This window comes from Cydia strobilella, chromosome 27 (genome assembly GCF_947568885.1).
Source record: "Cydia strobilella chromosome 27, ilCydStro3.1, whole genome shotgun sequence".
Classification (NCBI taxonomy): domain Eukaryota; kingdom Metazoa; phylum Arthropoda; class Insecta; order Lepidoptera; family Tortricidae; genus Cydia; species Cydia strobilella.
The window spans coordinates 8,316,104-8,341,175 of record NC_086067.1 but is presented as its reverse complement, the minus strand read 5'-3'; the positions used below and the strand labels follow the sequence as shown (position 1 = coordinate 8,341,175).

At 38.7% G+C, this 25,072-nt stretch overlaps 2 protein-coding genes across 2 annotated transcripts; one reads left to right on the top strand and one right to left on the bottom strand.

The window, feature by feature from the left end:
- Positions 1-38: 38 nt before the first annotated feature.
- LOC134753443 (zinc finger protein 501-like) lies at positions 39-5,114 on the bottom strand. The gene is made up of 3 exons (XM_063689318.1): positions 4,868-5,114; positions 2,735-2,971; positions 39-1,627 (listed from the first exon to the last, which is right to left on the bottom strand). Exons 1-3 carry the CDS (start codon positions 4,893-4,895, stop codon positions 834-836), a joined length of 1,059 nt encoding a protein of 352 aa, XP_063545388.1. The 5' UTR covers positions 4,896-5,114; the 3' UTR covers positions 39-833.
- A 10,853-nt stretch (positions 5,115-15,967) lies between these two features.
- LOC134753556 (facilitated trehalose transporter Tret1-like) lies at positions 15,968-24,239 on the top strand. The gene is made up of 8 exons (XM_063689463.1): positions 15,968-16,101; positions 17,805-18,034; positions 18,409-18,579; positions 19,698-19,850; positions 21,313-21,445; positions 21,680-21,897; positions 22,299-22,490; positions 23,977-24,239. Exons 1-8 carry the CDS (start codon positions 16,041-16,043, stop codon positions 24,205-24,207), a joined length of 1,389 nt encoding a protein of 462 aa, XP_063545533.1. The 5' UTR covers positions 15,968-16,040; the 3' UTR covers positions 24,208-24,239.
- Positions 24,240-25,072: the final 833 nt, after the last annotated feature.

The window sequence follows — 25,072 nt, the reverse complement described above, 5'->3', positions numbered from 1 at the left end:
ACCAAGTGCTTGTTAATCTTGTTATTGTTTTATTCATTACCAGAGATGTGCCTTATCCTCATCTTGTATTTGAAATGCTTATATAAAAAAAATGTATCTTGTATTTAGATACTTTCTTTTGGTACCTTAGTATTTGAAAATACTTTTTTTCTAATTAATTTAACAAGTTTATTTTCAAAACGCATGCAGCGTTTCGTGTGGTAGCTTAACGCAGCTTTACATTTGCTTGTTGTGAATGTTGTGTAATAGCCCCCGTCCAAGGCCGCCTAATGTGACAAAGGGTACACTGAGCATGGTCCAACATGCTTTTAGCTGTTTTTATTTTATTAATAATCGCTTCGCATGATTCGAACTGTCTATCCACAAAAGAGTCGAAATCTAAATGCCTAATTAGTTAAATGGTTTAAACTAAGAATTCGTTCTGTCTCTCCTATTTGATCGCGACGTATATATTCTCTACATCGTTTTTACGGGGTCCCTTTGTTTGACATAATTATTGAAAGTCATAATGTAATGATTGTCATATTATCATTAGTCATAATTCTGAAACCGTTAACTTTTCAGGATTTTCCTAAGGTTATCCTATAGATAGGTTAGGTTTGTTTAATGGCAATCCTGAAAAGTTACGCGTTTCTGAGAAAAACTAAATTGACTAACGAAAATGTGGACAAACAATACATTATGACTTAAAACTGTATGGGAAACAATAGGGACCCCTTTTTTTGGGCTACATAATAGAGCTCTTCAAAGCTGAACTACGTGAACTAGTCTATTAGTCTAGTCTTTGGCAGACTTTACCGATTCATGCTAAACGCTTTTAAGATTCATAACCTTTATTGGTGACGATCACACGACATGTTAGAACACGTACAGATCTGCTGATGCAAAATCGTTTCAGGTGTATCTTGCCTGTGGATTCGTTCATGTAGCTTCAAATTCATCGATTGTGTGAATCTTTTGTCACATTGTTTACATGCGTATGGTTTCTCCCCTCTGTGTGATCGCTCATGTAACTTTAAATTGGCCAACTTTATAAAGGTCTTTGGACATATCTTGCACTCGTAAGGCTTTTCCCCAGTGTGCGTTCGTTCGTGAAGTACCAACGTGCTTCTTTGTGCAAACTGCTTCCCACAAGTTCCGCACGAGTGTGGCCTCTCTCCCGTGTGAATACGCTCATGTACATGCAAAGAACTCGAATTTGTAAACTTTTTTTCACACACACTGCACTCGTACGGTCTTTCCCCAGTGTGTATTCGTAGATGATGATTTAAATTCCGCGAATTGGCGAACTTATTATGGCAGATGGTGCAGGTGTATGGTTTTTCTCCTGTGTGGACTCTTGAATGTCTGTTCAAATGGTATGCATTTGAAAACATTTTTTGGCACGTGTCGCAGATGTAAGCCTTGAGTATTAGTTTATCACTCGACCCTTTTGTCTTGCTCCCACTCTCGCCTGCAGTCTCCTCCGTCTCCGGCTCCACCTCGACGGTTTCTATCGACGTCAGGCTGTTATTAAACTGTGGTTCTCGTGCGGTCTCACTCCCGCATGGTGCAGTCTCGCTCTCAGACTCTACTGCTGTCCCCCTCGCCCCCGCGGGGTCCTGCTTCACGTCCACCTCGACTGGTACTGTCGACAATAGACAACTATTATTAAAGCGACAATCAAAACAAAACCTTGGTAATGTTATAAGATGCCAAGGTTAACAACCCAGAATAATAAGTATAATAACAAAAAACTTGCACAACAGTGCAAGTGACAATAGTTAACTAGTTACCACCAAGTTGTTATCAGTGGTAACAACAGAGAGAGGAAAATCCCGGTTTTTATCACCAAAATTATGTTAGTGTCTAATACAAATAAAATTATAAATATTTGGACTAAAAGTTTTATAAGCTGCATTAGCTTATAAAACTTTTAGTCCAAATATTTATAATTTTATGCAATTTAGCAGATGGCTAAATGTGTTTCGTGAATGTCTGAAATACTGTGAGATGATGGATGAATGATAGTTTTCTAATTTACCTTGTTTTCTATTGTTTATTGTTTGACATGAAATTGTATGTGTAGTTGCAAAATCACTTGACATAGGTATTTTTAATTAATATTACTTGCATGACTAAATTGTATTTCAATAAATATGTACTGTTTTTTGCATGTATAAATTTGCCAGCGCTTTATAGGCGTGATTATATGTATGTATGTATGTATGTAAATTTGCCAGCGCTTTGGTGCAAACTGTAATAATGCTGTAACTTGACTGTATTTGATACAAATGTGAGGAATCCAGAATAATGATACCAACAAGGCTTAAGGGGCCCACAGACTATCAGTTCGCCGGACGATATCGGCCTGTCAGTTGTTCGGAGCTGTCAAATTTTTGTTCTAACTGACAGGCCGATATCGTCCGGCGGACTGGTAGTCAGTGGGCCCCTTAAGTTTCCCCTCTAGGTTGGGAGTTCAGATGGCAGACACCTTTGTAAAAACTAGCAAGTCTAGTACTTGCTTTGCTTTTCACAAAAGCGTCACTAGTGGCATAAGCCGCATAAGTATGCCAATTCTTGGTCTTGGCATTAATTGCCAAGTGTACCAGGTTCCCATAAGCTGGGACAACACTAGAAAGATGAAAATGAAAATATTTTATTACATTAATTACTAACTATTATTTTATTACTAATTTTTATTTAATTTTATTTTTTTATAAGATGACAAATAAAATTAAAACAAGACACTTACCGCAGTATGTGTAGACCGTTTTAGGCCGCTGCATGGTCTCCGGTCCCAGCACAAACTCTTCCTTAACCTCATGTTCAGAGTACAGGTTGGCAAGCGGGTCAGCCTCACACGAAGGCTCCTTCTTTATATGCTCCGGTGCCAGGGCCTCTTCTTTAACTGCATGTTCAGAGTGCAGGTCGGCAGGTATGTCTGCCTCGCTCACTGCGCTGTTCGACCATGAGGGCTCTTCCTTAACAACTGTAAGACAACAGGTTGACATTGTTATTTAGTAGTGTTACAAAAATTTGGAATTTTTGGTTAATTTTATTGTTTGTAAAAATTGACATGTAAAAGTGCCCCTGTGGCCTATTTGCTGAATAAATGTTTGATGTTAAAAAATCAAATTGTAAATGCCTTATTTAAGGTTTTATAGCATTTTTCATAAATGTGCCTCAATTTGCTATTAATTGTTTGTCTATATTTGTTGTTTTGACTTACGTATTCGAAAGAAAGGGATAAATTAATCAATTTTGTATCAAGAGAAACGTCTGCGAACGATGCTATTAAGCTTATAAAACATTAAAAAAATTCACTGTCTTGGGTGGGACTTGAACCCACGACCCACAACCACTGGATCACTAGTACAGTGCTCTACCACCTCCACTCCATTTCCACCATATTAGCCCTGAGGGAGGCTCTAGTGACATCTACCATAAGAGTGTTACACTTCTTAAACGGCTGCCGAAGTTTCAAGTCATATTGGAGATTCACCAGTAACCATGCGCTATCCCATGCGATGCGATGCTATGCAATGGTATTGGTGGCTCAGATGGTAGAGCACTGTACTAGTGATCCAGTGGTTGTGGGTTCCAGTCCACCCAAGACAGTGAATTTTTCCACTTTTAATTTATTTCTAAGCTTAGACAAGGATAAATCGTAAATTAACTAATTAAAGCTTGCAGTGTTTGTGAATAAGAGTAGGGTTAGATTAGATTATCCAAAAAATTTGGTTCGTTTGGTTACAGTCTTCAATACAATAACCTAACCTAAATGGAGAAATAGTTATTTGTTATACAAGGGTGCAAAGTTGTATTTTACCCGCGAGTGTTTCAACACACGAGAAGTAAAATACATTTGCACCCGTGTGTAACACAAAACTTTTCCCCTCACTATAGCGAGGAAAGTGCAACATCCACAGGCGTTAGATCATCTTCATCACTTATTTTTTTACGATATTATAACAGAAAACACTGGAAATTCTGATTTTTACGTGAGTCGGTGAGAAGTGTTTTTAAGTAAAAAATTTGTTGACAATGTTGACATTTCTGTTCTGACGTATGAAATGTCAATGATGCGTTTTGAAATTGCATCGACTCAACTTGTGCGTTCAGAATTATATTTATATAAATAAAAAATCTAACGTTTCTTATGGAAATTTAAGGTTTATGACTTAAAATTATTAAATAAAGCTAAATTTGGTCTTTTTTATTAGATTCTCAAACCATTTATTTAATGATAATTAATATCGAACGAACCATTATTATGAGCATTTTACGTTTTGTTATCTGTCAAGCTACTTAAACACGCTCCATCCAAGGTCAAATTACTTTCCCCACTAGTGGATAAAATGCGTTTTTCCCCGCTTGTTTTAACGGATAAAAGACAGCTTTCCGAGCTAGTGAGGGGAAAAAAAAATTTATGAAATTTTGTGGAGACCTTTTTTCTCGTATAAGGATCGAACAAGCTCGTGATCCTGAATTCCGAGTGGAAACAATATAAAAATTCCAAAATCTAAAATGCAAGTTGGGGATACAACTTTAAATAGAAATGCTCATATGCCAAATCATAATCAAATACGAAAAGCTGTATTCATGAGATATTTTGGAATTTACTGTTAGAAAATCAAATACTTTACACCTTCTTTACACAATCATATTTTATATCTCATATTCTACGATATTTGAATTTAGTACTTCCAATGACACTCGAAATCATTTCGATTTTTGTCGCACTTGTTATTTGACAAGCAATCTCATAAATTGTAAATCTCTGTCTGGTTAGCATATAACATTACTAATATTGATTGAGTACTTGACTTGAGTAGTGCTAAGGAAAGTGTCCTCTTAAACACTCATACTATATACTATAATCTACCTGATTTAGATGGTGCTGTTGGTCCCATGTCTGTTCTTGATACTTTCAACCTCTTGAACTAAATCCAGCCCTTGTGTTTTGGACAACAAGGAGTCAACCTGACCTCACTGTGACAATCGAAAATTGATGGGGTGGTATTTGCTTTCAATTCAACATGCTTTCGCAAATCCCATTGTTTTGTTATCAATTTAATTTTCCATATCTTGCTCCAATTGAAATAGACATTGAATATTATTTTATTATTGCCCAAAATGAAAGGCAACGCCACACCAAAGCGACTCACGAGCTCGCGACGCGCGCATATAATCTGTCAATAGTGTCAATGTCAAAAAACAAAATAAACAAAGACACTAAAGGCTTCTACAGACCACTATATACAGACCTTGCAACAAATGACAAACGATTTTAGATTATTACCGCTAAGTAGCTAAGTAGAGTCTGTGCGGAAAGAGAAGAATCTCAGAATGTATTGGATCCCATACATTTCACCACTCTTCTCTGTCCGCTCAGACTCTGGAGCCCGTTCCAGACTACGCGGCGCGAAGGCGCGAACGCGAGTGTGAAGTCGATTTCGCTGATTAGCGAACTAGACTCCACACTCGCGTTCGCGGCTTTGCGCCGCGATTCGCGCACGAGTGTGGAGGGCCCTTAGCAGCAACGAATCCAATCGATTGATTTAAGCCTCATTGGCACGAGAGTTACAGTCTGGCAAAAAAGAGTAGAAATTAAAAAGTGGCAACATTGTAGGTCGTCCCTTTCAAATCAATCTAAGTAAAAAGGGACGACACTACAGTGTTGCCACTTTTTAATTTCTACTCTTTTTTGCTAGACTGTACAGACGAGTGTACCGGACCGCGAACTTGCTACATTCAGCATAACTATTTCTCTCACTTATAGCTGCGTCCTTGGTGGACGTACGGTACGAAGTGGTCCACACCTTCCACATAATCGCACAAGCCGGCTTATAGTCTGGTACGCCCGTCTATTACCATAACAGACGTATGTATCGCATGCTAAAGATCGAATGCTACTATCGTGAGGCTTATAGAGGCCATGAATTGCCATAAAGAGTGTATCGGTTTGCAATATAACACTTTAAACAGTTTAAACTATCGCGTTTTGTACACATAATGAAAGAACACGCAAAATAGGCACATTGGATGTCGACTTGCGGAAAATGCCCAGTAAAACTAACTAACATAATGAAAGAAAGAAAGAAAGACATTTATTGTAAAAACCTTCTACATACAGCGCCACTTCAGTTACAAAAAAAATCATTACCGGGTCTAACGCGATTGAATTTCTCTAAGAACAAATTAAATTAAAGCCTGACCAGTAATATATGATCATGCGCCATGTTGCGGAATTTCATTGGAACTAATTTCTTACACTGGCAATGATTTTAATGATAGGTTGTCACTGTTGTCAGTGTCATTGTGGCGGGTTACTTGAATAATACTAAAGTGTTGAATATTAAATAATAAATGACAAAAAATGTCCTAAACTATACATAATCAAGAGCGAAACATTGTAAATAGTAAACTGCTGGAAAAGAACCGTTCGGGAAAATAAACTATTTCGCTACGAAACATTTCCAAATTAACATCAGAGTTGACAGGTAAACAAATCAAAATGTCATTATAGTCTGGTTATTACGACTTGGTTATTGTAGTTATATGTTAAACAAGTGAGGAAATAATGATTGAGTTTGAAAAATATTTACTATGGGCTTTGGAGACTATCAATCTTGTTCATTAACTATACCAGAACCTATATGTAAGGTAATTTAGACCTATGTGTGTTGCGCTGATGCGTAAGAAAATGCATGAATTAAAAGAAGAACCGACATTAAAAAAATGTTAACACCGAATATTTGGATTCTGATTTTGATTACGGTGAATAAAAGTATGTGTCAAAAAAAAACGAGTTGCCAATCCACATTGTTCAGACTATACTGAACTGTTGCCATATAAATGAGAATAATGGCGACCTCTTGACAATGATCATATATTCGGTCAGCTTTTACTTTCTTAAGCGCGCTCCAGACTACGCGGCGAGAAGCCGCGAACGCGAGTGTGGAGTCGATTTGGCTGATTAGCGGACTAGACTCCACACTCGCGTTCGCGGCTTTGCGCCGCGATTCGCGCACGAGTGTGGACGGAGCTTTATGAAAATATTTTAATTTGTGTTTTTACAAGTAGTCACACTACTATTTAAACTATAAACTATATAAACGAAATAAATATTATATACAAAATAAAAAATCACCAAGGCCTCCAGTGCCCGGGGCGCGTATTTACAAAAGCTAAACTATTTCAGTCACGCCTCAGATTATAATCGGGGAGCTTTTGTTTATGCAAATTAGTTAACAATATCTATACCATTTCGGTAAAAAGTAGTCACTCAAATGGATTAGCTTTTTGCTTACATATTTTCAAATATTATTCACGACAAAACCTAGTCAAGTTTAATAACGTCAGTATCGTTTGAATATGATATCTAAATTTTAATAATACTTATTTACTCAAATGGATTATTCCTAGCCACGGTTGGCAAATGTTTTGTACCTAACTGTCTACAAAATGGGAATCAAAAATTACACTAAATCAGTAGGTAGGTTAGGTTCGTTAGGTAGCTTTAAATGCCCGAAGGGCAAACCGCCCAGAAATAGGAGCCCCGCGAAGCGGGGCTCCGTCTTGTTAGCTGGAGTTCGTCGGACTGTTTCTTTAAAAAAAATTTACTTCACAACGTAACTAGACGGAGCCCCGCTTCGCGGGGCTCCTATTTCTAGGCGGTTTGCCCTTCGGGCATTTGAAGCTACCTAACGAACCTAACCTACCTACCTATTGATTTAATGTAATTTTGGATTCCCATTTTGTAGCCAGTTACAAAACTTATTTACCAAACAATTCCACTCTGGCCCAATTCGTAACTGGCTACATACAAGGAATTTTTTATTCCTGTTTTGTAGCTAGTTACCAAATTTAGTTACCAAGCGGTAACACGCTGGCCCAATACGTAACCGGCTTCAAATTAACTGGGAATCTTGATTCCCATTCTGTAGCTGGTTACGAAATTTTGGTTACCAAACGGTACTAAAGGGAGTACTCGTACCTATCAACTGAATTAATTCTAAAAGTAAAAAAAATAATTTAATTAATACAATCGGAGTCGTTACTAAAGTATGATTCAAATTTTAGATTGCAACAGACTAGCATTTGTAGTAACAATATCCGTATGAATTTAGTTAATAAAGTCTATACGATTTCAGTAAATTTCTATACTATAATAGATTAGGGTTTTGTTAAGTTTTGTCCAAACAAAAGCTAATCTAGTTCAGTTCGCATCTGAACCATATCAGTATAGCCTTTGTAAATACGCGCCCGGGGCTGGGCTATAACCGCGAAAATCGAAGTTCGCAAATTGCGGGCATCTTTCTCTGTCACTCTAATTACGCCTACATTGGAGTAAAAGATTGGCAATTACTCCACCGACAAGAGCAAAGCTCTTAAGTTATGATGATGATGGAGTAAAAGAGAATGATCCCCGCAATTTGCGAATTTCGGTTTGCGCGGTAGCCCCGCTGAAATCGAACCAGCGTCCTCCGTTTACGCGACAGATGCCTCAACCGCTCGGTTCGGCGGCTCGGGGCTCGGGTTTCGGCTGTCGCGTAAACGGAGGACGTTGGTTCGATTCCAGCCCCGGGCATTGGAGGCCTTGGTAATTTTTTCCTTTGTATATAATATTTATTGCGATTAAATTTCATTATTTTACCTTTTTTCCGACGTTTCAGCTAGGTTGCACTAGCTGTGGTCACGGAACACTGACGTCCCAGCAAATGTCAATTGAGATATTGGCTCGCGGTCTATAACGACAGCAATAAATTGAGATCAGAATTATATCAATTATATCATTATTAATAGTGCATTATTGTGGAGGCTCGGAAGTAGCCACTTGCTGTCTGAGGATTCGTTTTAAACGGACGACCTTGGGAGTCCGTTTCATTAAATCCGAAGCCAGCAAGTAGCCTTCCAGCCGAGTTATAAGCCGAGTACCAGTACCGTCACATACACGTAAGGTGAATAATAGTTCTTGTAGTAACGAAACGGCCAAGCCACATAATTTGACTATGGTGTAGAGTATGTGAAGTTAGGGCTTGTAGAGTTAGATGCTTGGCCCTACAAGAGATCTGATAACTTTTTGACAGTGCGAGCCTTATGGTTTCGTCTTGGCAACATTTTACATGAAAATGTTTTTGGTGGGATTTCACTTCTTTTTGTAAGTTGCTTATGACAATCTTCCATCCCCTAATTTAAAGTGTTGGGGTAATTTACTATTAAAAATTCTGAAATACGTATCTGGAGCTCTGGAGGCCTCTTTTACACAATCTGCTTTATACTGATATCCCATACAAACTTCAACAGTTCAACCCCCTGTTTCCCCCTAACGCTCTTTTCCACTCCCTTACGGGGTGATTTTGGGATTGAAAACTATTTTATTCTTCCTCATAACAAAAACTATCTACATACCAAATTTCATCTAAATCGGTTCATTGGTTATTAATTCCCCATACAAAATTCCACCCCCCTTTTCACCCCCTTAGGGGCTAAAAATTTCAAGTTTTTGAATTTTTATGTTGTTTGTGTACTAAGACTATCTTACATACTAAATTTCAGTTTCCTATTATTTCAGGAAGTACCCTAAAGGTTTTGATGATCATCAGTGAGTGAATGACGAAATCGATAGATATGTATAAAATCTAAGGTATAACAGCTATATAATTGAAATTTTTATGCTTAATAAGTCTACTAATGACATCATATCCCGATAATTTTGTTTATCTAGTATAATCCAATCCCAAGTTATGAGGGTTCAAAAAAACGACGAAGCGCTTCGAGAAAAGGTAGGTAGTGCCCTTGCGCTTCGCTCTGCTCGTCTTGGCGCTGTAAAACTGACGAAGTTATCAAGTGGATGAGGATGAGGTAATTCTCTCGAGTTATATTTATGATTACTCTGTATTCGGTATAATGCCATAAGATTAAATAAATAAATAAAACTTTGATGGTTTATCTAAGTAGAGGTAATATTTACTTTAATTAGGTATTTAAAAAGATAACTATTATCATTCTATTGTCTCGTGAGATAATTTACGCGTATGGGTGCGTGTGCAGCACGTGTGCGTCGATGTGTGTAGCGCCCCTGTCACACGTCGACGCACACATGCTGCACACGCAAGCGGCGTAGCTAATAGCTATCCACCTTAGTTAGTTAGTGCCTCTGGGCGCTTTTCCGCAACTCGACAACTATTGTGCCTATTTTGCGTGAACGCGAGACGCTAACTGCCCCAGCTCCTCCATGAAGCCCAGCGATGTTTTTAGTTTGCTCAAAGATAGATATAACTCCTCAATAGATGGATACAGACTTAGGAAAAAACGTGCCTCGAAAATCACGAAAATTTGATTCTCGATCAGATGGCGCCACTAGTTTTGGCCAACTCTCGTATAGAGGGCGTTGACTGTCTCGTTTGTTATTTATAATTTAAACGCATACCAGTGAAAGAACATGGGTCAAAATCATATAAAAATAATTAATGCAAATAAAAAAATCGTTTATCCATATTTAAATACATTTTAACGTATTTTATAAATCTTCATTTTTAGTTTTAAAGTATGTCGATAGATGGCAGTGAATTTACAGCGGTTACAAAATTTACTATGACAGTACCGCTCTATATTATTATATCCTCATTGGTTTGCTACTGCCTCTTTTAGTGTGCACCATATAAGTAAGAAAGAGTGGTAACTCCATACATCAGTTTTCGCGCCTTATTTCGTAGTCGACATGTAGCGTCAAGTAGCGGAACTGTCAGTACTGCTAGGTCTGCTACTCGACAATAGATGTAGCGGGCCGAGTTCCGCTACTTGACGCTACATGTCGACTACGAAATAAGGCGGGCTTAGGTAAGAAAACTGATGTATGCAGTTACCACTCTTTCTTTACCTATATTTCTCCATGGTGTGCACGGAGTCCCTAGGTATTTGCTCCTGTTTGCAGTCTAGGAGAATGTGCTTTGTTGTTCCCTCTTCTTCCATGCACGCTCTGCACATGGGGCTGTCAGTTTTACCTTTGGTTTTACCAAAGATAGATATAACTCCGTAATAGATGGATACAGTCTAAGGAAAAAACGTGCCTCGAAAATCAAGAAAATTTGATTCTCGTTCAGAGGGCGCTACTAGTTTTGGCCTACAGTCGTATAGATGGCGTTGACGGTTTCGTTTGTTATTTAACAATTTTAACGCATATCAGTGAAAGAACATGGGTCAAAATCATCAAAATAATTAATGCAAATAAAAAAATTAATTTATCTATATTTAAATACATTTTATCGTATTTTTGCAAATCTTCAATTTTAGTTTTAAAGTGTGAACAGATGGCAGTGAATTTACTGGGGTTACAAAATTTACTATGACAGTACCGCTCTAGTATAAGTTACTCTATGGTTTTACCCATATTGTAGGTGTTTGTTTAGTGTGTTATGTCCTGTTATTAATCCTACTTTTTTGCGTAGTTGGTGTCTGAGGTATTTTTAGTAGTATTTTGGTGAGTTTGTAGACGTTCAGTTCCGGTAAAATAACCTTGGTCGTTCCACCTTAAGTGCGATAACTCAGTTCGAAATTATTTATTTATTTAAAATCAATTTACTTATGACTATACTCAACCTATACCTCTCTCGTCGAGGGCTGGTCCCCATGATGTGCCCCCCATGGTCCCCGTACCTAGATGTGTACGGATTAACGCCAAATACAGATTAATGTTGTCTAAATTTTCGGACACCCAAAAGGCTCGGGTGATACTAGTTATACCAGGGTAAACTTGAGTTTAATTAACCTTCTGGCATTACCCGTAACGTATATATATATATATAACTTACCTGTTATACCGTCGAGGCGTCGACGCGGTATCATGTGGCCCTTCCCGTGATGTAGCATCCAGTCGGGACAATCTATATTGCACGCGCAAGTTGATTAAATTGTCAATTTTATTGTCTCGTGCAGACGTAAAAATAAACCTCAAGGTTAATGGCACGCGATCCTATTTGATCCCAATTGATCCCTAGAATAGGGCCTAGATCGATCTAATCATTAGATGCGGACGCAAAAATGCCTATTTTAGACGCTAGTATGATAGTGGTGAGCACTTGAGCAGTGCGTGCGTTTGTTGTCGACAGCTAAGATTAAGAGTCCGCAGCAAGCTCGGGTCTCCATACAATCGTAGTTACTACGTATAGAAATTTTGTACCTACTTACAATAATGCCTGTAATTAGTTTATGTAGCTTCAGATACCATTAGTAAAAAAAATACAGCGAATTTAAGTTTTTCATACAAAACTTGTTTCATAAAATCTAGTGCCTACGCCAATTCTCGGGATTAGTTGCCAAGCGGACCCCAGGCTCCCAAGCCGGGACAACATGAGGAAGATGATACAAAACTGGTTTTTGCTCTATTTCGTTTGTTTTATAAGCTGGATTTATATAAATTACAGGCATATATAATATGTACCTCATGTTATTGTATGTGAAAGTTTCATTACAATCCAACACGTAGTTTTAAAATGAGAACGAAACTCCGTTTGTATGGGAAGGTGAAATTCGGCCGAGCTTATCGGGGACTCTTAAAGCGCGTTCACAAGTTTAGTGACATTAAAATTGGTGATACTTTACACGTGTGGATAGACGCCGATTTTATTTTCTGACCAATTAGGAAGTTTGATTGCCCTGACCGCCTGCCTGACCTGACGGGGTCTGACATCAAACTGAGCGACTTTTTAGCGCAGCTCTTAAATTTTGTGTTAATTTTACTTAGTTTGAGTTCTTCTAATCTAGGCAACATTTGGAAATTAATTTGAAAAAATACAGATTCTTTGGCTACCGATATACAGGGTGATTTCTGGGTCGTGACCCAGAACCACTTTTTCTGACTGTAACGGATCTATATTATCATATAATGGTAGTATTTGATCCAAAGATAATTAGTTTACCTTTTCTTTTTTTCAAGTAAAATTAATCTTATACAATATATAGGTATAGGTACTAAGTATCAGTACGGTTTTTACTCACTATTATTTTTAGTCGCTTTTGGCGACATGTTTCGGATTCTTTGGGAATCCTTCCTCAGGCACGAGTGTCCGCGGCGGTTGTACGTCGTGCACTATTTATAAATATGTATGTATGTATGTGTTGTGTGTGTGTGTTGTGTATATTGAAATATGTCTCACGATCGTTTAAGTGCAAATATACTAAGTAATTATGGTCACCCTATGACTTTTTTTACGCTGTATGAAAGGCTGTATGGAAAGCGACAAGACGTCACTTTGAGTAGTGTGACCACATTGAATGTAAAAATGTTTTTATCTACTTATCATCTGAAAAATAATGATCAATATTGGTGATAACCAATAATTAACAACATTAGGCCCATCTTTGAATTCTGTATGATGTCTTGTTCTCTTGCTCCACACCCCGAAGTCACCATGAAGTTATTTATGAAATAAAGCAATTAACACAGTTTAATTACGTAACGTAAATCAGAGTGTTGGGCCCTAAAGGTGACGGATGAAAAGAGATTGCATGTAGCGGAGATGAGAATGTTAAGGTGGATGTGTGGCGTGACGAGAATGGATAGGATAAGGAATGAGTATATAAGAGGAAGCCTGAAAGTTGCACCCATAACAGAAAAAGTAAGGGCAAATCGCCTAGCATGGTACGGGCATGTGATGCGGAGGGATGAAAGTCATGTGACGAGAAAGGTATTAAAAATGAATGTGGAGGGAAGTACGAGGAGAGGAAAACCGAGGAAAAGGTGGATGGACTGTGTGAAAGATGATATGAAACTAACGCAAGTGAATGATGAGATGACGGGTGACAGAGATGTATGGAAGAAAAAGACATGCTGCGCCGACCCCAAGTGAATGGGACAAGGGCAAGCGAATGATGAATTTCGACACATTGTACAATGTGTACAAATTAAGATATTAATTCGTCTTAAAGCAAACTTGCTGTGTCATATGTCATTGCATGTTCTTATCTTTATCATAGATAAATAAGTAAGGATAGAGTACTAACTCCATACACCAGTTTTCTTACCAAAACCAACCAAAACGCGGGTTATTTTCGTAGTCGACGGTGAAGTAACGAATTTATCAGTACCTACTTCTACTTGACAATAGATGTCGCGACGGAGCCGGAGTCTAATGCTCAAAATTTTTCAGTTATATTATAACCAGATTAACTGGTACTCTGTTTTCAACACCTTCTGCTTGTAATATTAGATGTAAATTGTTTTAGCAATACATTTTTCGTCAGTCGCGACACTATAGGATAGTCGCGATACTATATAATAGGATAGAGGGGTACTGTCATAGCAAAGAGGATATAATAAGATAAGATAGAGCGGTACTGTCATAGTACATTTTGTTACTACTGTAAATTCACTGCCATCTATCGACATACTTTAAAACTATAAATGAAGATGAATAAAAATACGTTCAAATGTATTTAATATGGATAAATGATTTTTTTATTTGCATTAATTATTTTTATATGATTTTGACCCATGTTCTTTAACGGATATTCGTTAAAATTATAAATAACAAACGAAATCGTCAACGCCCTCTATACGAGAGAAGGCCAAAACTAGTGGCGCCATCTGATCGAGAATCAAATTTTCGTGATTTTCGAGGCACGTTTTTTCCTTAGACTGTATCCATCTATTACGGAGTTATATCTATCTTTGGTCATAGTAAATTTTGTAACCACAGTAAATTCACTGCCATCTATCGACACACTTTAAAACTAAAAATGTAGATTTATGAAAGTACGATAAAATGTGTTTAAATATGGATAAATGATCTTTTTTATTTGCATTTATTATTTTTGTATGATTTTGACCCATTTCTTGCGACGATATGCGTTAAAATTGTTAAATAACAAACGAACTCAACGCCCTCTATACGAGAGTAAGCCAAAGGTAGTGGCGCCATCTGATCGAGAATCAAATTTTCGTGATTTTCGAGGCACGTTTTTTCCTTAGACTTACTTAGACTGTATCCATCTATTACGGAGTTATATATCTTTGGTTTTGGTAAGAAAACTGATGTGTGGAAGTTATGTAGCACTATCCTTACTTACCTACCTAAATCTCTATGGTACAAATTAAGCTATTAATCCGTCTTAAGGTAACTTGCTGTGTCATATGTGTGCTGTGTGTATGTTCTTATCTTTATAGTGCACAAAATAAATATAGACACGTTTAAGGTAAATAAGGAAACATTAATAAGAGAGACTACGTCCTTTATACGATGCCTTCTTTCAAAAGTGTAAGTTAAACAACAGTTTAGTGTCCAAATAAGTGAATAATGAGGGCTACCGCGTTTAATTTCGCCGCTAGGGGCGCTAGTGTAAATGGAGGTCTTTCTAAACGTTAAATGCATAGAAGTTGTGGTGGTTTCAAGCTTTTTTATCAGGAATTTTCACTCTTTATTCATAATTGTGGTAAATCTTTGTCCATCTTTGATTAATCATGGTAAACAATAAAAATAGCTCAATAAATGTTAGTGGTTTAAAAAAAGTGCCAACTAAAATATATGCAAAATTAAACAGTTTGAAAAATGGCACATTTAGACGTTAAAATAGCTTTGTGTATATTAGAACTTATTGATTTTATAAAAATAAGTTAAGAATTTTGTGATCTGTTTTTCTGGGCCTACAATGCCTACATCTACAGTGGCGCTAACTGGTGAGCACAAAACAGTAGCCCTCATTAGGGTCCCAAAAGTTATTAATTGCCTGACCACAGGTTAAAAAAAAACTGAATTATTCACATGTTTATTATTTAGAAACGGGATTTAAAATGTACTTGAAAATTAGTAAAATTAATTACCTCGTATAGTTCGAGCGCGACATTGCACTCGTACGCAATAAAAGTTTAGATTTAATACGCGATTAAGTTAAATTTTAAACAATCATTAATTAATATATTTTATTGTTTAGGTACTTAGAGACATTTATAAAAAAAAACCCTATTTTATTCTTAAATATCCACCCGAATTATATATATTGGGTAAATTAACACACTAATATAAATAAACCAACTAGCTTAAAAACTAAAAAGCACAATGAAAGCTATAAATACCAAAGAGGGTACCATATACAAACAATGGATTATAGGCGCTGTTGGTAAGTTTATTTTATTATTATATTTCTCTCACTTATAAACTGAAATAAATGTCGTATGTGGCTTTCCATAAAAAAGGGGTCCTGATTCATCTGCACCTGAAGCGGACCCTTCTGTAATGGAAAGCCACATCATCATCATCTTTCTCGCGTTGTCCCGGCATTTTGCCACGGCTCATGGGAGCCTTGGGGTCCGCTGGAATGATGGAAAGCCACATACTTATACCAACTTATACTATATAGTAAAGAAGATGGCAGGCCCCGGCCTCCGCCACGGGCACACTTGGTAGTATTTTCTTTAGTATGACATTTATTTCAGTTTATAATTTATATACACGTGCCCACGAGGAACCCGAAAGAGTTTAACCACACATTTGTGAGGTCAAAAGAAGGAAAAAAATGTTATATGAATTTAGGTCAATTTCTCAAAAATAATTATGTCGATAGTAAAATTGTAAAATTAGCACTTAAAATGAATTGGTATTTTTCCTAAATAGTTGTATTCTTCCACTTATCCCAGGCGGTAAGTAAATATGTAGGTATATTTTTAAATAAATCAATATATGTGCTAAACTTCACATCATTTTACTTGATAGATAATCCATATAAAAATGAATTGTCATGTAATGGACAATCATTCGACGCAAGAAGTAGGTATACTAGTATTTAAAAAACCGGCCAAGTGCGAGTCGGACTCGCGTTCCAAGGGTTCCGTACATTACACAATTTAAACAATGTATTTTTTATCGGAAACGTAAGTGAAATATCTTTAAAAAACCCGTAGAGGCAGGATCAAAAACTAAGTAATTAAGCCCGACTCACGCTTGACTGCACATTTCTAATAGGTGTTCCTGTAATCTATAGGTTAAGAACTTAAGATCTAATTTGTGTATTTTTTTCAACATTTTAGACCCAGTAGTTTCGGAGATAAAGGAGGGAATGGTCATTTTTTGCCTATTTTCTTGAATAACTTCTAAATTGTTTATCCTAAAATTATAAAAAAATATATTTGAGATTTTAACAATGAGCTCTTTCATTTGATATGTAACACGATATAGTTTGAAAAACTTTATTTTTTATTTTTCTCATTTACCCCCCAAAAGTGGCCCCCATGTTTAAAATTATTTATTTACGTTACATGTCCATTTTTGGGTCACAAACTTACATATGTATACCAAATTTCAACTTAATTGGCCCAGTAGTTTCGGAGAAAATAGGCTGTGACAGTCGGACAGACAGACAGACGCACGAGTGATCCTATAAGGGTTCCGTTTTTTCCTTTTGAGGTAGGTACTAAAAAAGCGCTCATGTACGGTATTTCCCGCCGACGGATTTGGCCGCATTGACTACCTAATATCCCTCTATTCTATGTTTTTGCAACCACACCGTTCCTAACCTAACCTACGGCCTGCAAAACGGCTGGATCTCTCCCGTAATCAGCTTACTGCAGCCCGATCCCGATCTCAGTCCGTCCGGGCGCCCGCTCACACCAACGAGATCTCGCTCTAATATGACCTATTCCCTATTCCTATAACTATAGGTATATGTTCTAGCAACCACACCGTTCCTTACCTACGGCCTGCAAAACGGCTGGATCTCGCCGGTGATCGGTCTGCTTCAGTCGGATCTCAGTCCGTCCGGGCGTCCGCTCACACCAAGGAGATCTCGCTCTAATATGACCTATTCCCTATTCCTATATGTTCTAGCAACCACACCGTTCCTAACCTACGGCCTGCAAAACGGCTGGATCTCGCCGGTGATCGGTCTGCTTCAGTCGGATCTCAGTCCGTCCGGGCGTCCGCTCACTACCAATGAGATCTCGGTGGTCGCCAGCGGTGTGAGCATGGCCGCTATCTTCACGGCCGTCGCGTTTGCGTACCTAGCCGATGGTATCGGACGACGGGCTGCTTTAATGTGCGCTGTGACACCGCAGATTGTAAGTTTATCTAAGTTAGAAAAAAATGCAAAATAAGAACACAATTTTTTGGGCGCTTTATTTTATTTAGTTATTACTACTTATTACATCATAACATTCGGAGTGAGACTTATCTAAAGACTTAAAGCTAAATGCACAACCAATTACAGAAATAATTCACTCTTTCGGGAAAAAAGGAAATAACTTTAGTTTTTGTCTGTGTGAGTTTTGTGGCTGTGTATACATAGATCAAAACGCAGACAGGAAATGTTTCAGCCGCTATCGGTTAACATGCACACATTGTACACTCATTTGTTTTCTCGACACGTCAAAATTACCGGATTTTGAGCATGTTTTCTGGACTGACTGGAAATAAATATTACTTTTTGTTTCAGTTATGTTTCGCCTTGAAGCTGATATCAGCGCACCCCGCCTGCCTGATCGTGGCCCAGCTCTGCGGAGGAGTTGCGGCGGGGGGCTCGTTTTGTGTGGCGCCCACCTACGTCAAGGAGATGGCGCAAGACTCCATCAGGGGCACTCTAGCGTCCTCGGGAATTCTGCTACAGGTTGTTCGCTCATTTTCGTATTGAAACAGAAAAATATATTTTTGGATATGAAAAAAATAACGTTGGAAATCATCATTGGGTCATTTTCCAAGAATCTGTAATTACCCATACCCACATACATCATGACATTCTTTTCTTCCAGAAAATAGAGCCATTTCAACGGTATGATATCAGCATAGCTCGGAGAGGGTTATCGCCAAAAAAAAAGGTTATAGAAAAACCCGTAACATTTTAGACATTTGTGGGTTGCGACAATAAATATAAATTAGAAATTAATTAAAAAACACTGTAATAAACACGACTTTAAAACATCTAGTTCTACTTTCGAATAACAACTGTTTTATGATGTTTTTGCGATGATTTGTCCGAGCTATGGATACGTATGATATTGGGCCGTCTCAATGATACACTCAAGAGCGACATGGATTGTTTTTTACTAGTAAATAATAATAATTCAGCCCAGATACGTTCCACTGCTGGGTACAACCCTCCTCTCATGCGCGAGAGGGCTTGGGCTATAGTCCCACGCTGGCACAATGCGGGTTGGGGACTTCACATACACCTTTGAATTTCTTTGCAGATGTATACGTTTCCTCACGATATATGTTTTCCTTCACCGAAAAGCTAGTGGTAATGGTCAATATCAAATTATATTTTGTAAAAGTTCTGAAAAACTCATTGGTACGATAACAGTTTTGAATGATTCACGATTAGTTATACTAGACTTAGTTAGCTCGAAAACAATACAAAAGGTAATCACGGTCCATATCCCGGTAGTAACCAGGATTTAAACATTTTTAACCCGCGACCTCCGCATTGGAAGTTTTTTAACTTTTTACTAGTATTCTATACAAAATGACCCATTATCATTGTTCTTGCATTTCCCCGCGTATACTCCATAATTGTTTTCACTCTGTCATATATTTGTCTGAGTCGTCCTTGATTCAACAAGTCTCCATAGCAGTTCATTGAGGGAATGCTGCAGGCAGGGGTTTATTTAAGGCTAGTTTTAACTGATTCATTCCTTAGTAATTTGGTTTATGTTTATTGTAGGTTTTTTTCTAATTTAAATATTTTTTAGAATATTACGTAGATAATTTTGTACTTTTCACTTTCAGAGCATGGGCATGTTGATAATGTACGCGATGGCTCCATACCTGGGCTACTATACGTTACTGTGGATCGTGGTGTGGCTGCCGGTGTTGAACCTGGTTGCCATGTTCTGGATACCAGAGTCACCAGCCTTCTTAGTGAAGACCGGGAGGGTTGAGGTAATACAATAATGTACGGATGTCGCCATACCTAGGCTACTACATGCTACTCTGGATGGTGTGGCTGCTGGTGCTGGTTGAACCTGGTCGCCATGTTCTGGATACCAGAGTCACCAGCCTTCTTAGTGAAGACCGGGAGGGTTGAGGTAATACAATAATGTACGGATGTCGCCATACCTAGGCTACTACATGCTACTCTGGATGGTGTGGCTGCTGGTGCTGGTTGAACCTGGTCGCCATGTTCTGGATACCAGAGTCACCAGCCTTCTTAGTGAAGACCGGGAGGGTTGAGGTAATACAATAATGTACGGATGTCGCCATACCTAGGCTACTACATGCTACTCTGGATGGTGTGGCTGCTGGTGCTGGTTGAACCTGGTCGCCATGTTCTGGATACCAGAGTCACCAGCCTTCTTAGTGAAGACCGGGAGGGTTGAGGTAATACAATAATGTACGGATGTCGCCATACCTAGGCTACTACATGCTACTCTGGATGGTGTGGCTGCTGGTGCTGGTTGAACCTGGTCGCCATGTTCTGGATACCAGAGTCACCAGCCTTCTTAGTGAAGACCGGGAGGGTTGAGGTAATACAATAATGTACGGATGTCGCCATACCTAGGCTACTACATGCTACTCTGGATGGTGTGGCTGCTGGTGCTGGTTGAACCTGGTCGCCATGTTCTGGATACCAAGAGTCACCAGCCTTCTTAGTGAAGACCGGGAGGGTTGAGGTAATACAATAATGTACGGATGTCGCCATACCTAGGCTACTACATGCTACTCTGGATGGTGTGGCTGCTGGTGCTGGTTGAACCTGGTCGCCATGTTCTGGATACCAGAGTCACCAGCCTTCTTAGTGAAGACCGGGAGGGTTGAGGTAATACAATAATGTACGGATGTCGCCATACCTAGGCTACTACATGCTACTCTGGATGGTGTGGCTGCTGGTGCTGGTTGAACCTGGTCGCCATGTTCTGGATACCAAGAGTCACCAGCCTTCTTAGTGAAGACCGGGAGGGTTGAGGTAATACAATAATGTACGGATGTCGCCATACCTAGGCTACTACATGCTACTCTGGATGGTGTGGCTGCTGGTGCTGGTTGAACCTGGTCGCAATGTTCTGGATACCTACCAGAGTCATCCGGCTTTCTGATTAGTGAACACGGGAAGGCTAAATGTAAACTTCTAGTTTTTAAAGCCCCCGATCCAAAACAAAGTGGTTGTCTGTGGCATAGTAGCTCTTAAACGAGTGAACCGATTTGGATGCGATTATTTTACATAAAAGCAGGTTTCCTAGCGATAGTTCTTAGACTTGTTGTATCAAAATCGGTTTATCCGTTATCCGTTATATTGTTATAGAAATAAATAAATGAATGAATAAATGAATGCTTTATGGATACATCTATCTGTACGTACCTACATAACTATCCCAAGCTAATGTCTCTTTTCTTTAATATCCAGGAAGCCATCAAAGTGATGTCCTGGCTGCGAGAAGTGGATGGAAACCACAAGATGCTGGAACGAGACATTTCCATATTGAAAAACGAAATGATGACGAATGAGAACTTGCCGGCGGAATCTTGGAAGTCTATCTGTAAGTATTCTACATCACTACACCTTATAATAAAGTCCCCCGCCGCGTCTGTCAGTTTGTGTGTATGTTCGCGATAAACCCAAAAACTACTGAACGGATTTTCATGCGGTTTTCACCTATCACTAGAGTGATTCTTGAGGAAAGTTTAAGACTGTTTTAAGACGCTGTTACAAGAAGCAGTCGCGTACCTGGAAGAGGAAAAATTCTAACTATAAAAAAAATGTGTTTTTTCAGTATCAGACAAGTCATCACGCAGAGCCCTCTGCATATCGTTCCTGGTACTGACGCTGCTGGCCGTGGGCGGCGACTACGGGATCATGGCGTACGCGTCGGTGATCCTCCAGCATGCTGGCGTGACCGTCGCGCCCGAGGTGCAGGCCCTGTCCTTCCCCGCGCTCATGACCATGGGCTCGTTGCTGGCCGCTGTTACTATTGAGAAGTTCGGGAGAAAGGTAAATTGGTTTAATGGAAATGGGAAAATGTTAACAAATGTGACAATGGCTAATTGATATTTTAACGAAAATAATGTGTTAATTTTGATTGTTCTTATACTGAGTACTAATTTAAAACAGTATACCAAGTGTATAGTGGTCTAAATGTTGTTGATCGTTTACCTATTTAAGCACTTTTCACATTGTTTTCAGTTTTCAATCACAAATTCATTTTGACTATGATTTCTGACCCGATATCGATTGAAGTAAAATGTTAAATTTTGTACTAAACAGTCCATTAGCGAAATCGCAAATCACAATTGCTTAATTGAAAAAAATGAGAAATTGCCTTAAACAAGACTCAAACCTGCGATAGCTCTAACCTAACCAACTAGATACCTTGTACGTATTATTGTTTCCAGCCCCTCATAATGCTAGGCGCCGTGTTCACTGGTGTCCCACTCGCCATAATGGGCACAGTGCTGGTGATCCTGCAGGGCGGCGGGCACGTGCCGCCGTGGCTCCCCGTCGTCAGCATCGGCGTGTGTCTGTTCGCCAGCGGCCAGATGATGTCGTTGCCCTTCATCGTCGTTTCCGAGATCTTCAGCGTGCAAGTATGTTGCAAGTTGCTCTACATATGACTCTACATTGCTCTGTTTTATAAATCCCTTCCCGTTGTTTATCTTCAGCGTGCAAGTATGTTGCAAGTGGCTCTACATATGACTCTACATTGCTCTGTTTATAAATCCCTTCCCGTTAAACAACGGGAACACATCTTCAGCGTGCAAGTATGTTGCAAGTGGCTCTACATATGACTACATTGCTCTGTTTTATAAATCCCTTCCCGTTGTTTATCTTCAGCGTGCAAGTATGTTGCAAGTGGCTCTACATATGACTACATTGCTCTGTTTTATAAATCCCTTCCCGTTGTTTATCTTCAGCGTGCAAGTATGTTGCAAGTGGCTCTACATATGACTCTACATGGCTCTGTTTTATAAATCCCTTCCCGTTGTTTATTGTTTATCTTCAGCGTGCAAGTATGTTGCAAGTGGTTCTACATATGACTACATTGCTCTGTTTTATAAATTCCTTCCCGTTGTTTATATTAAGCGTGCAAGTATGTTGCAAGTGGCTCTACATATGACTCTACATTGCTCTGTTTTATAAATCCCTTCCCGTTGTTTATCTTCAGCGTGCAAGTATGTTGCAAGTGGCTCTACATATGACTACATTGTTCTGTTTTATAAATCCCTTCCCGTTGTTTATCGTCCTTCTTTCTGACTATATATCTGTCTGTCTATAGTAAAGGCACCGATCATGAAACATTGAAGAGAAAATTTGGAGTATATACGGGACATAATGACATAGGGATCATCGTCAACTAATGTTTTAAGTCGAAAACGCTCGACATGTTTCACTCCGTACCATTATTAATATATTTAATATGTCTGTGTCTCACGAAAGTTTTGTTATTAAAATTTAATATAAACCCTAATCACATGCAGTTTGAGCAATACACAAATGAGTACGAGTAAAGCATTGCCAAGTCTTTATATATAGGTATATGTATTAAAAAATAAAGTTATCTAATCTAATATTGATGCGGTTTTAACACCCCCTAGGTGGCTTCCAATTTGGAAGCCACACGTATCTTAGCCATAGGTATTTAAAAAACGAAATACTTATTATTATTTACAACGACGGGACTTAATCGCATAAAATAAGTATTAAACCCACCTCCAAGACCAAGACAACAACAAGACCAAGTGCGGGTAGTTCGAAAAACTCGCGCGCCTAGAAGATGTTGATGTCAACTTTAGCCAGTCTTCTCCGAGACCACGGGGACAACGCCGTCCTCGAAACGTCGGAGGTGGGTTTAATACTTATTTTACGCGATTAAGTCCCGTCGTTGTAAATAATAATGAGTAAAAATCGTGAATGATTAAATCAACGAAATACTTATTTTGAATCGTCCCTAAAAAAATATCGTTTTTTTTTATTTGCACAGCAGAATGTTGTTGCAGGTAAATTAGTTTTAGTTTAGGTTGGGTTTTTTTTGCAGATCGTTTAAAAATATTTTAATGAAATTCTTGTTTTCAGATGAGATCGAAAGTCCTCGGCTTAATCTCGACATACGGCTGGCTGCTGGCCGGCTTGCAGACTCTCCTGTTCGCAATAATAACTGAACACTTGGGCATGCAAACCATATTCTACGCATTTGCCGCTATCAACCTATTGGGCACCATCGTGTGCGCTATCATCATGCCCGAAACTAAAGGGAAGACTCTTGAGCAGATTAATAAAGAACTGATAAATAGAAGGATGTGTTAGAAAAAAACATATTTTAAAATACAAAACAAATACTCATTGGGAGAAAATAATACAGAAAATCAGTAATATGTACAATTAGAGGTAATCAGCAGATCATATTAGGTATTCATATTAACCGCAATCCACGATTGGCAGGAAACAACGCCATTGTGTTAGAAAGAAAGGAAAGAAATTTCAGAAGATAAAAAAAATGTGTAATTAAATAAATTAAGTTGTGAATAAAGTCGCACTTTGTTACCTTTATTTGTTGACAGGTGGTTTTGTACTTAAAAAATAATATGATATTTTGTTAAACATTCTTCTTCTTCTTGTGTTAGGGGCTTTAATAAGGCTCCAGAGCCTATGTATCACTGCGACCATCCCTGATCTATTGTGACCGCCACCTACTACAACTCTCGATCCAAACCTGCAACTTCAAACAGCTGCAGGATCTTTTTGATTTCGAGAGACTTTAACTCCTCCGGGCGCAATATATGTCCACCCAGCATTAAGTCACGACGTCACGAGTAGTCTGTAGAGATTGTTGAATAAGTCATGCGCTGTATAGTAATAATAAAATATTAGGGGCCCAGAATTGATCCCTGGGTAACGCCTCTGGTGACCATAGACTTTGCTGAGACCATTGACACGCCCTGTGATTGTATCAGGGTACGAGCGGGAGCCGCAGACCGGCAGCTGCTACAAGTTCCACACTGTTGCGAAGCCCTGGGATTCCGCGCGGGCCACGTGTCACGGCGAGGGGGCAGACCTGGCCGTCATCAACAGTAACATTGAATCTGCAGTACTCCAACGAATTTACAACAAGTATGATAAGTTCGTTGGTGCTTTTGATGTCACTTACGCTATAATTGGCTTTAAAAAATGT

What these genes read in the sequence shown, in the direction of transcription:
- LOC134753556 (XM_063689463.1), top strand. Translation starts at nt 16,041, where the DNA reads ATGAAAGCTATAAATACCAAAGAGGGTACCATATACAAACAATGGATT. An exon ending in TTGAGAAGTTCGGGAGAAAG is followed by an intron (nt 21,898 to 22,298) that starts GTAAATTGGTTT and finishes TATTGTTTCCAG; the next exon opens with CCCCTCATAATGCTAGGCGC. An exon ending in CCGAGATCTTCAGCGTGCAA is followed by an intron (nt 22,491 to 23,976) that starts GTATGTTGCAAG and finishes TCTTGTTTTCAG; the next exon opens with ATGAGATCGAAAGTCCTCGG.
- LOC134753443 (XM_063689318.1), bottom strand. Translation starts at nt 4,895, where the DNA reads ATGGGACCAACAGCACCATCTAAATCAG. An exon ending in AACAGCACCATCTAAATCAG is followed by an intron (nt 2,972 to 4,867) that starts GTAGATTATAGT and finishes GTTGTCTTACAG; the next exon opens with TTGTTAAGGAAGAGCCCTCA. An exon ending in AACGGTCTACACATACTGCG is followed by an intron (nt 1,628 to 2,734) that starts GTAAGTGTCTTG and finishes TATTGTCGACAG; the next exon opens with TACCAGTCGAGGTGGACGTG.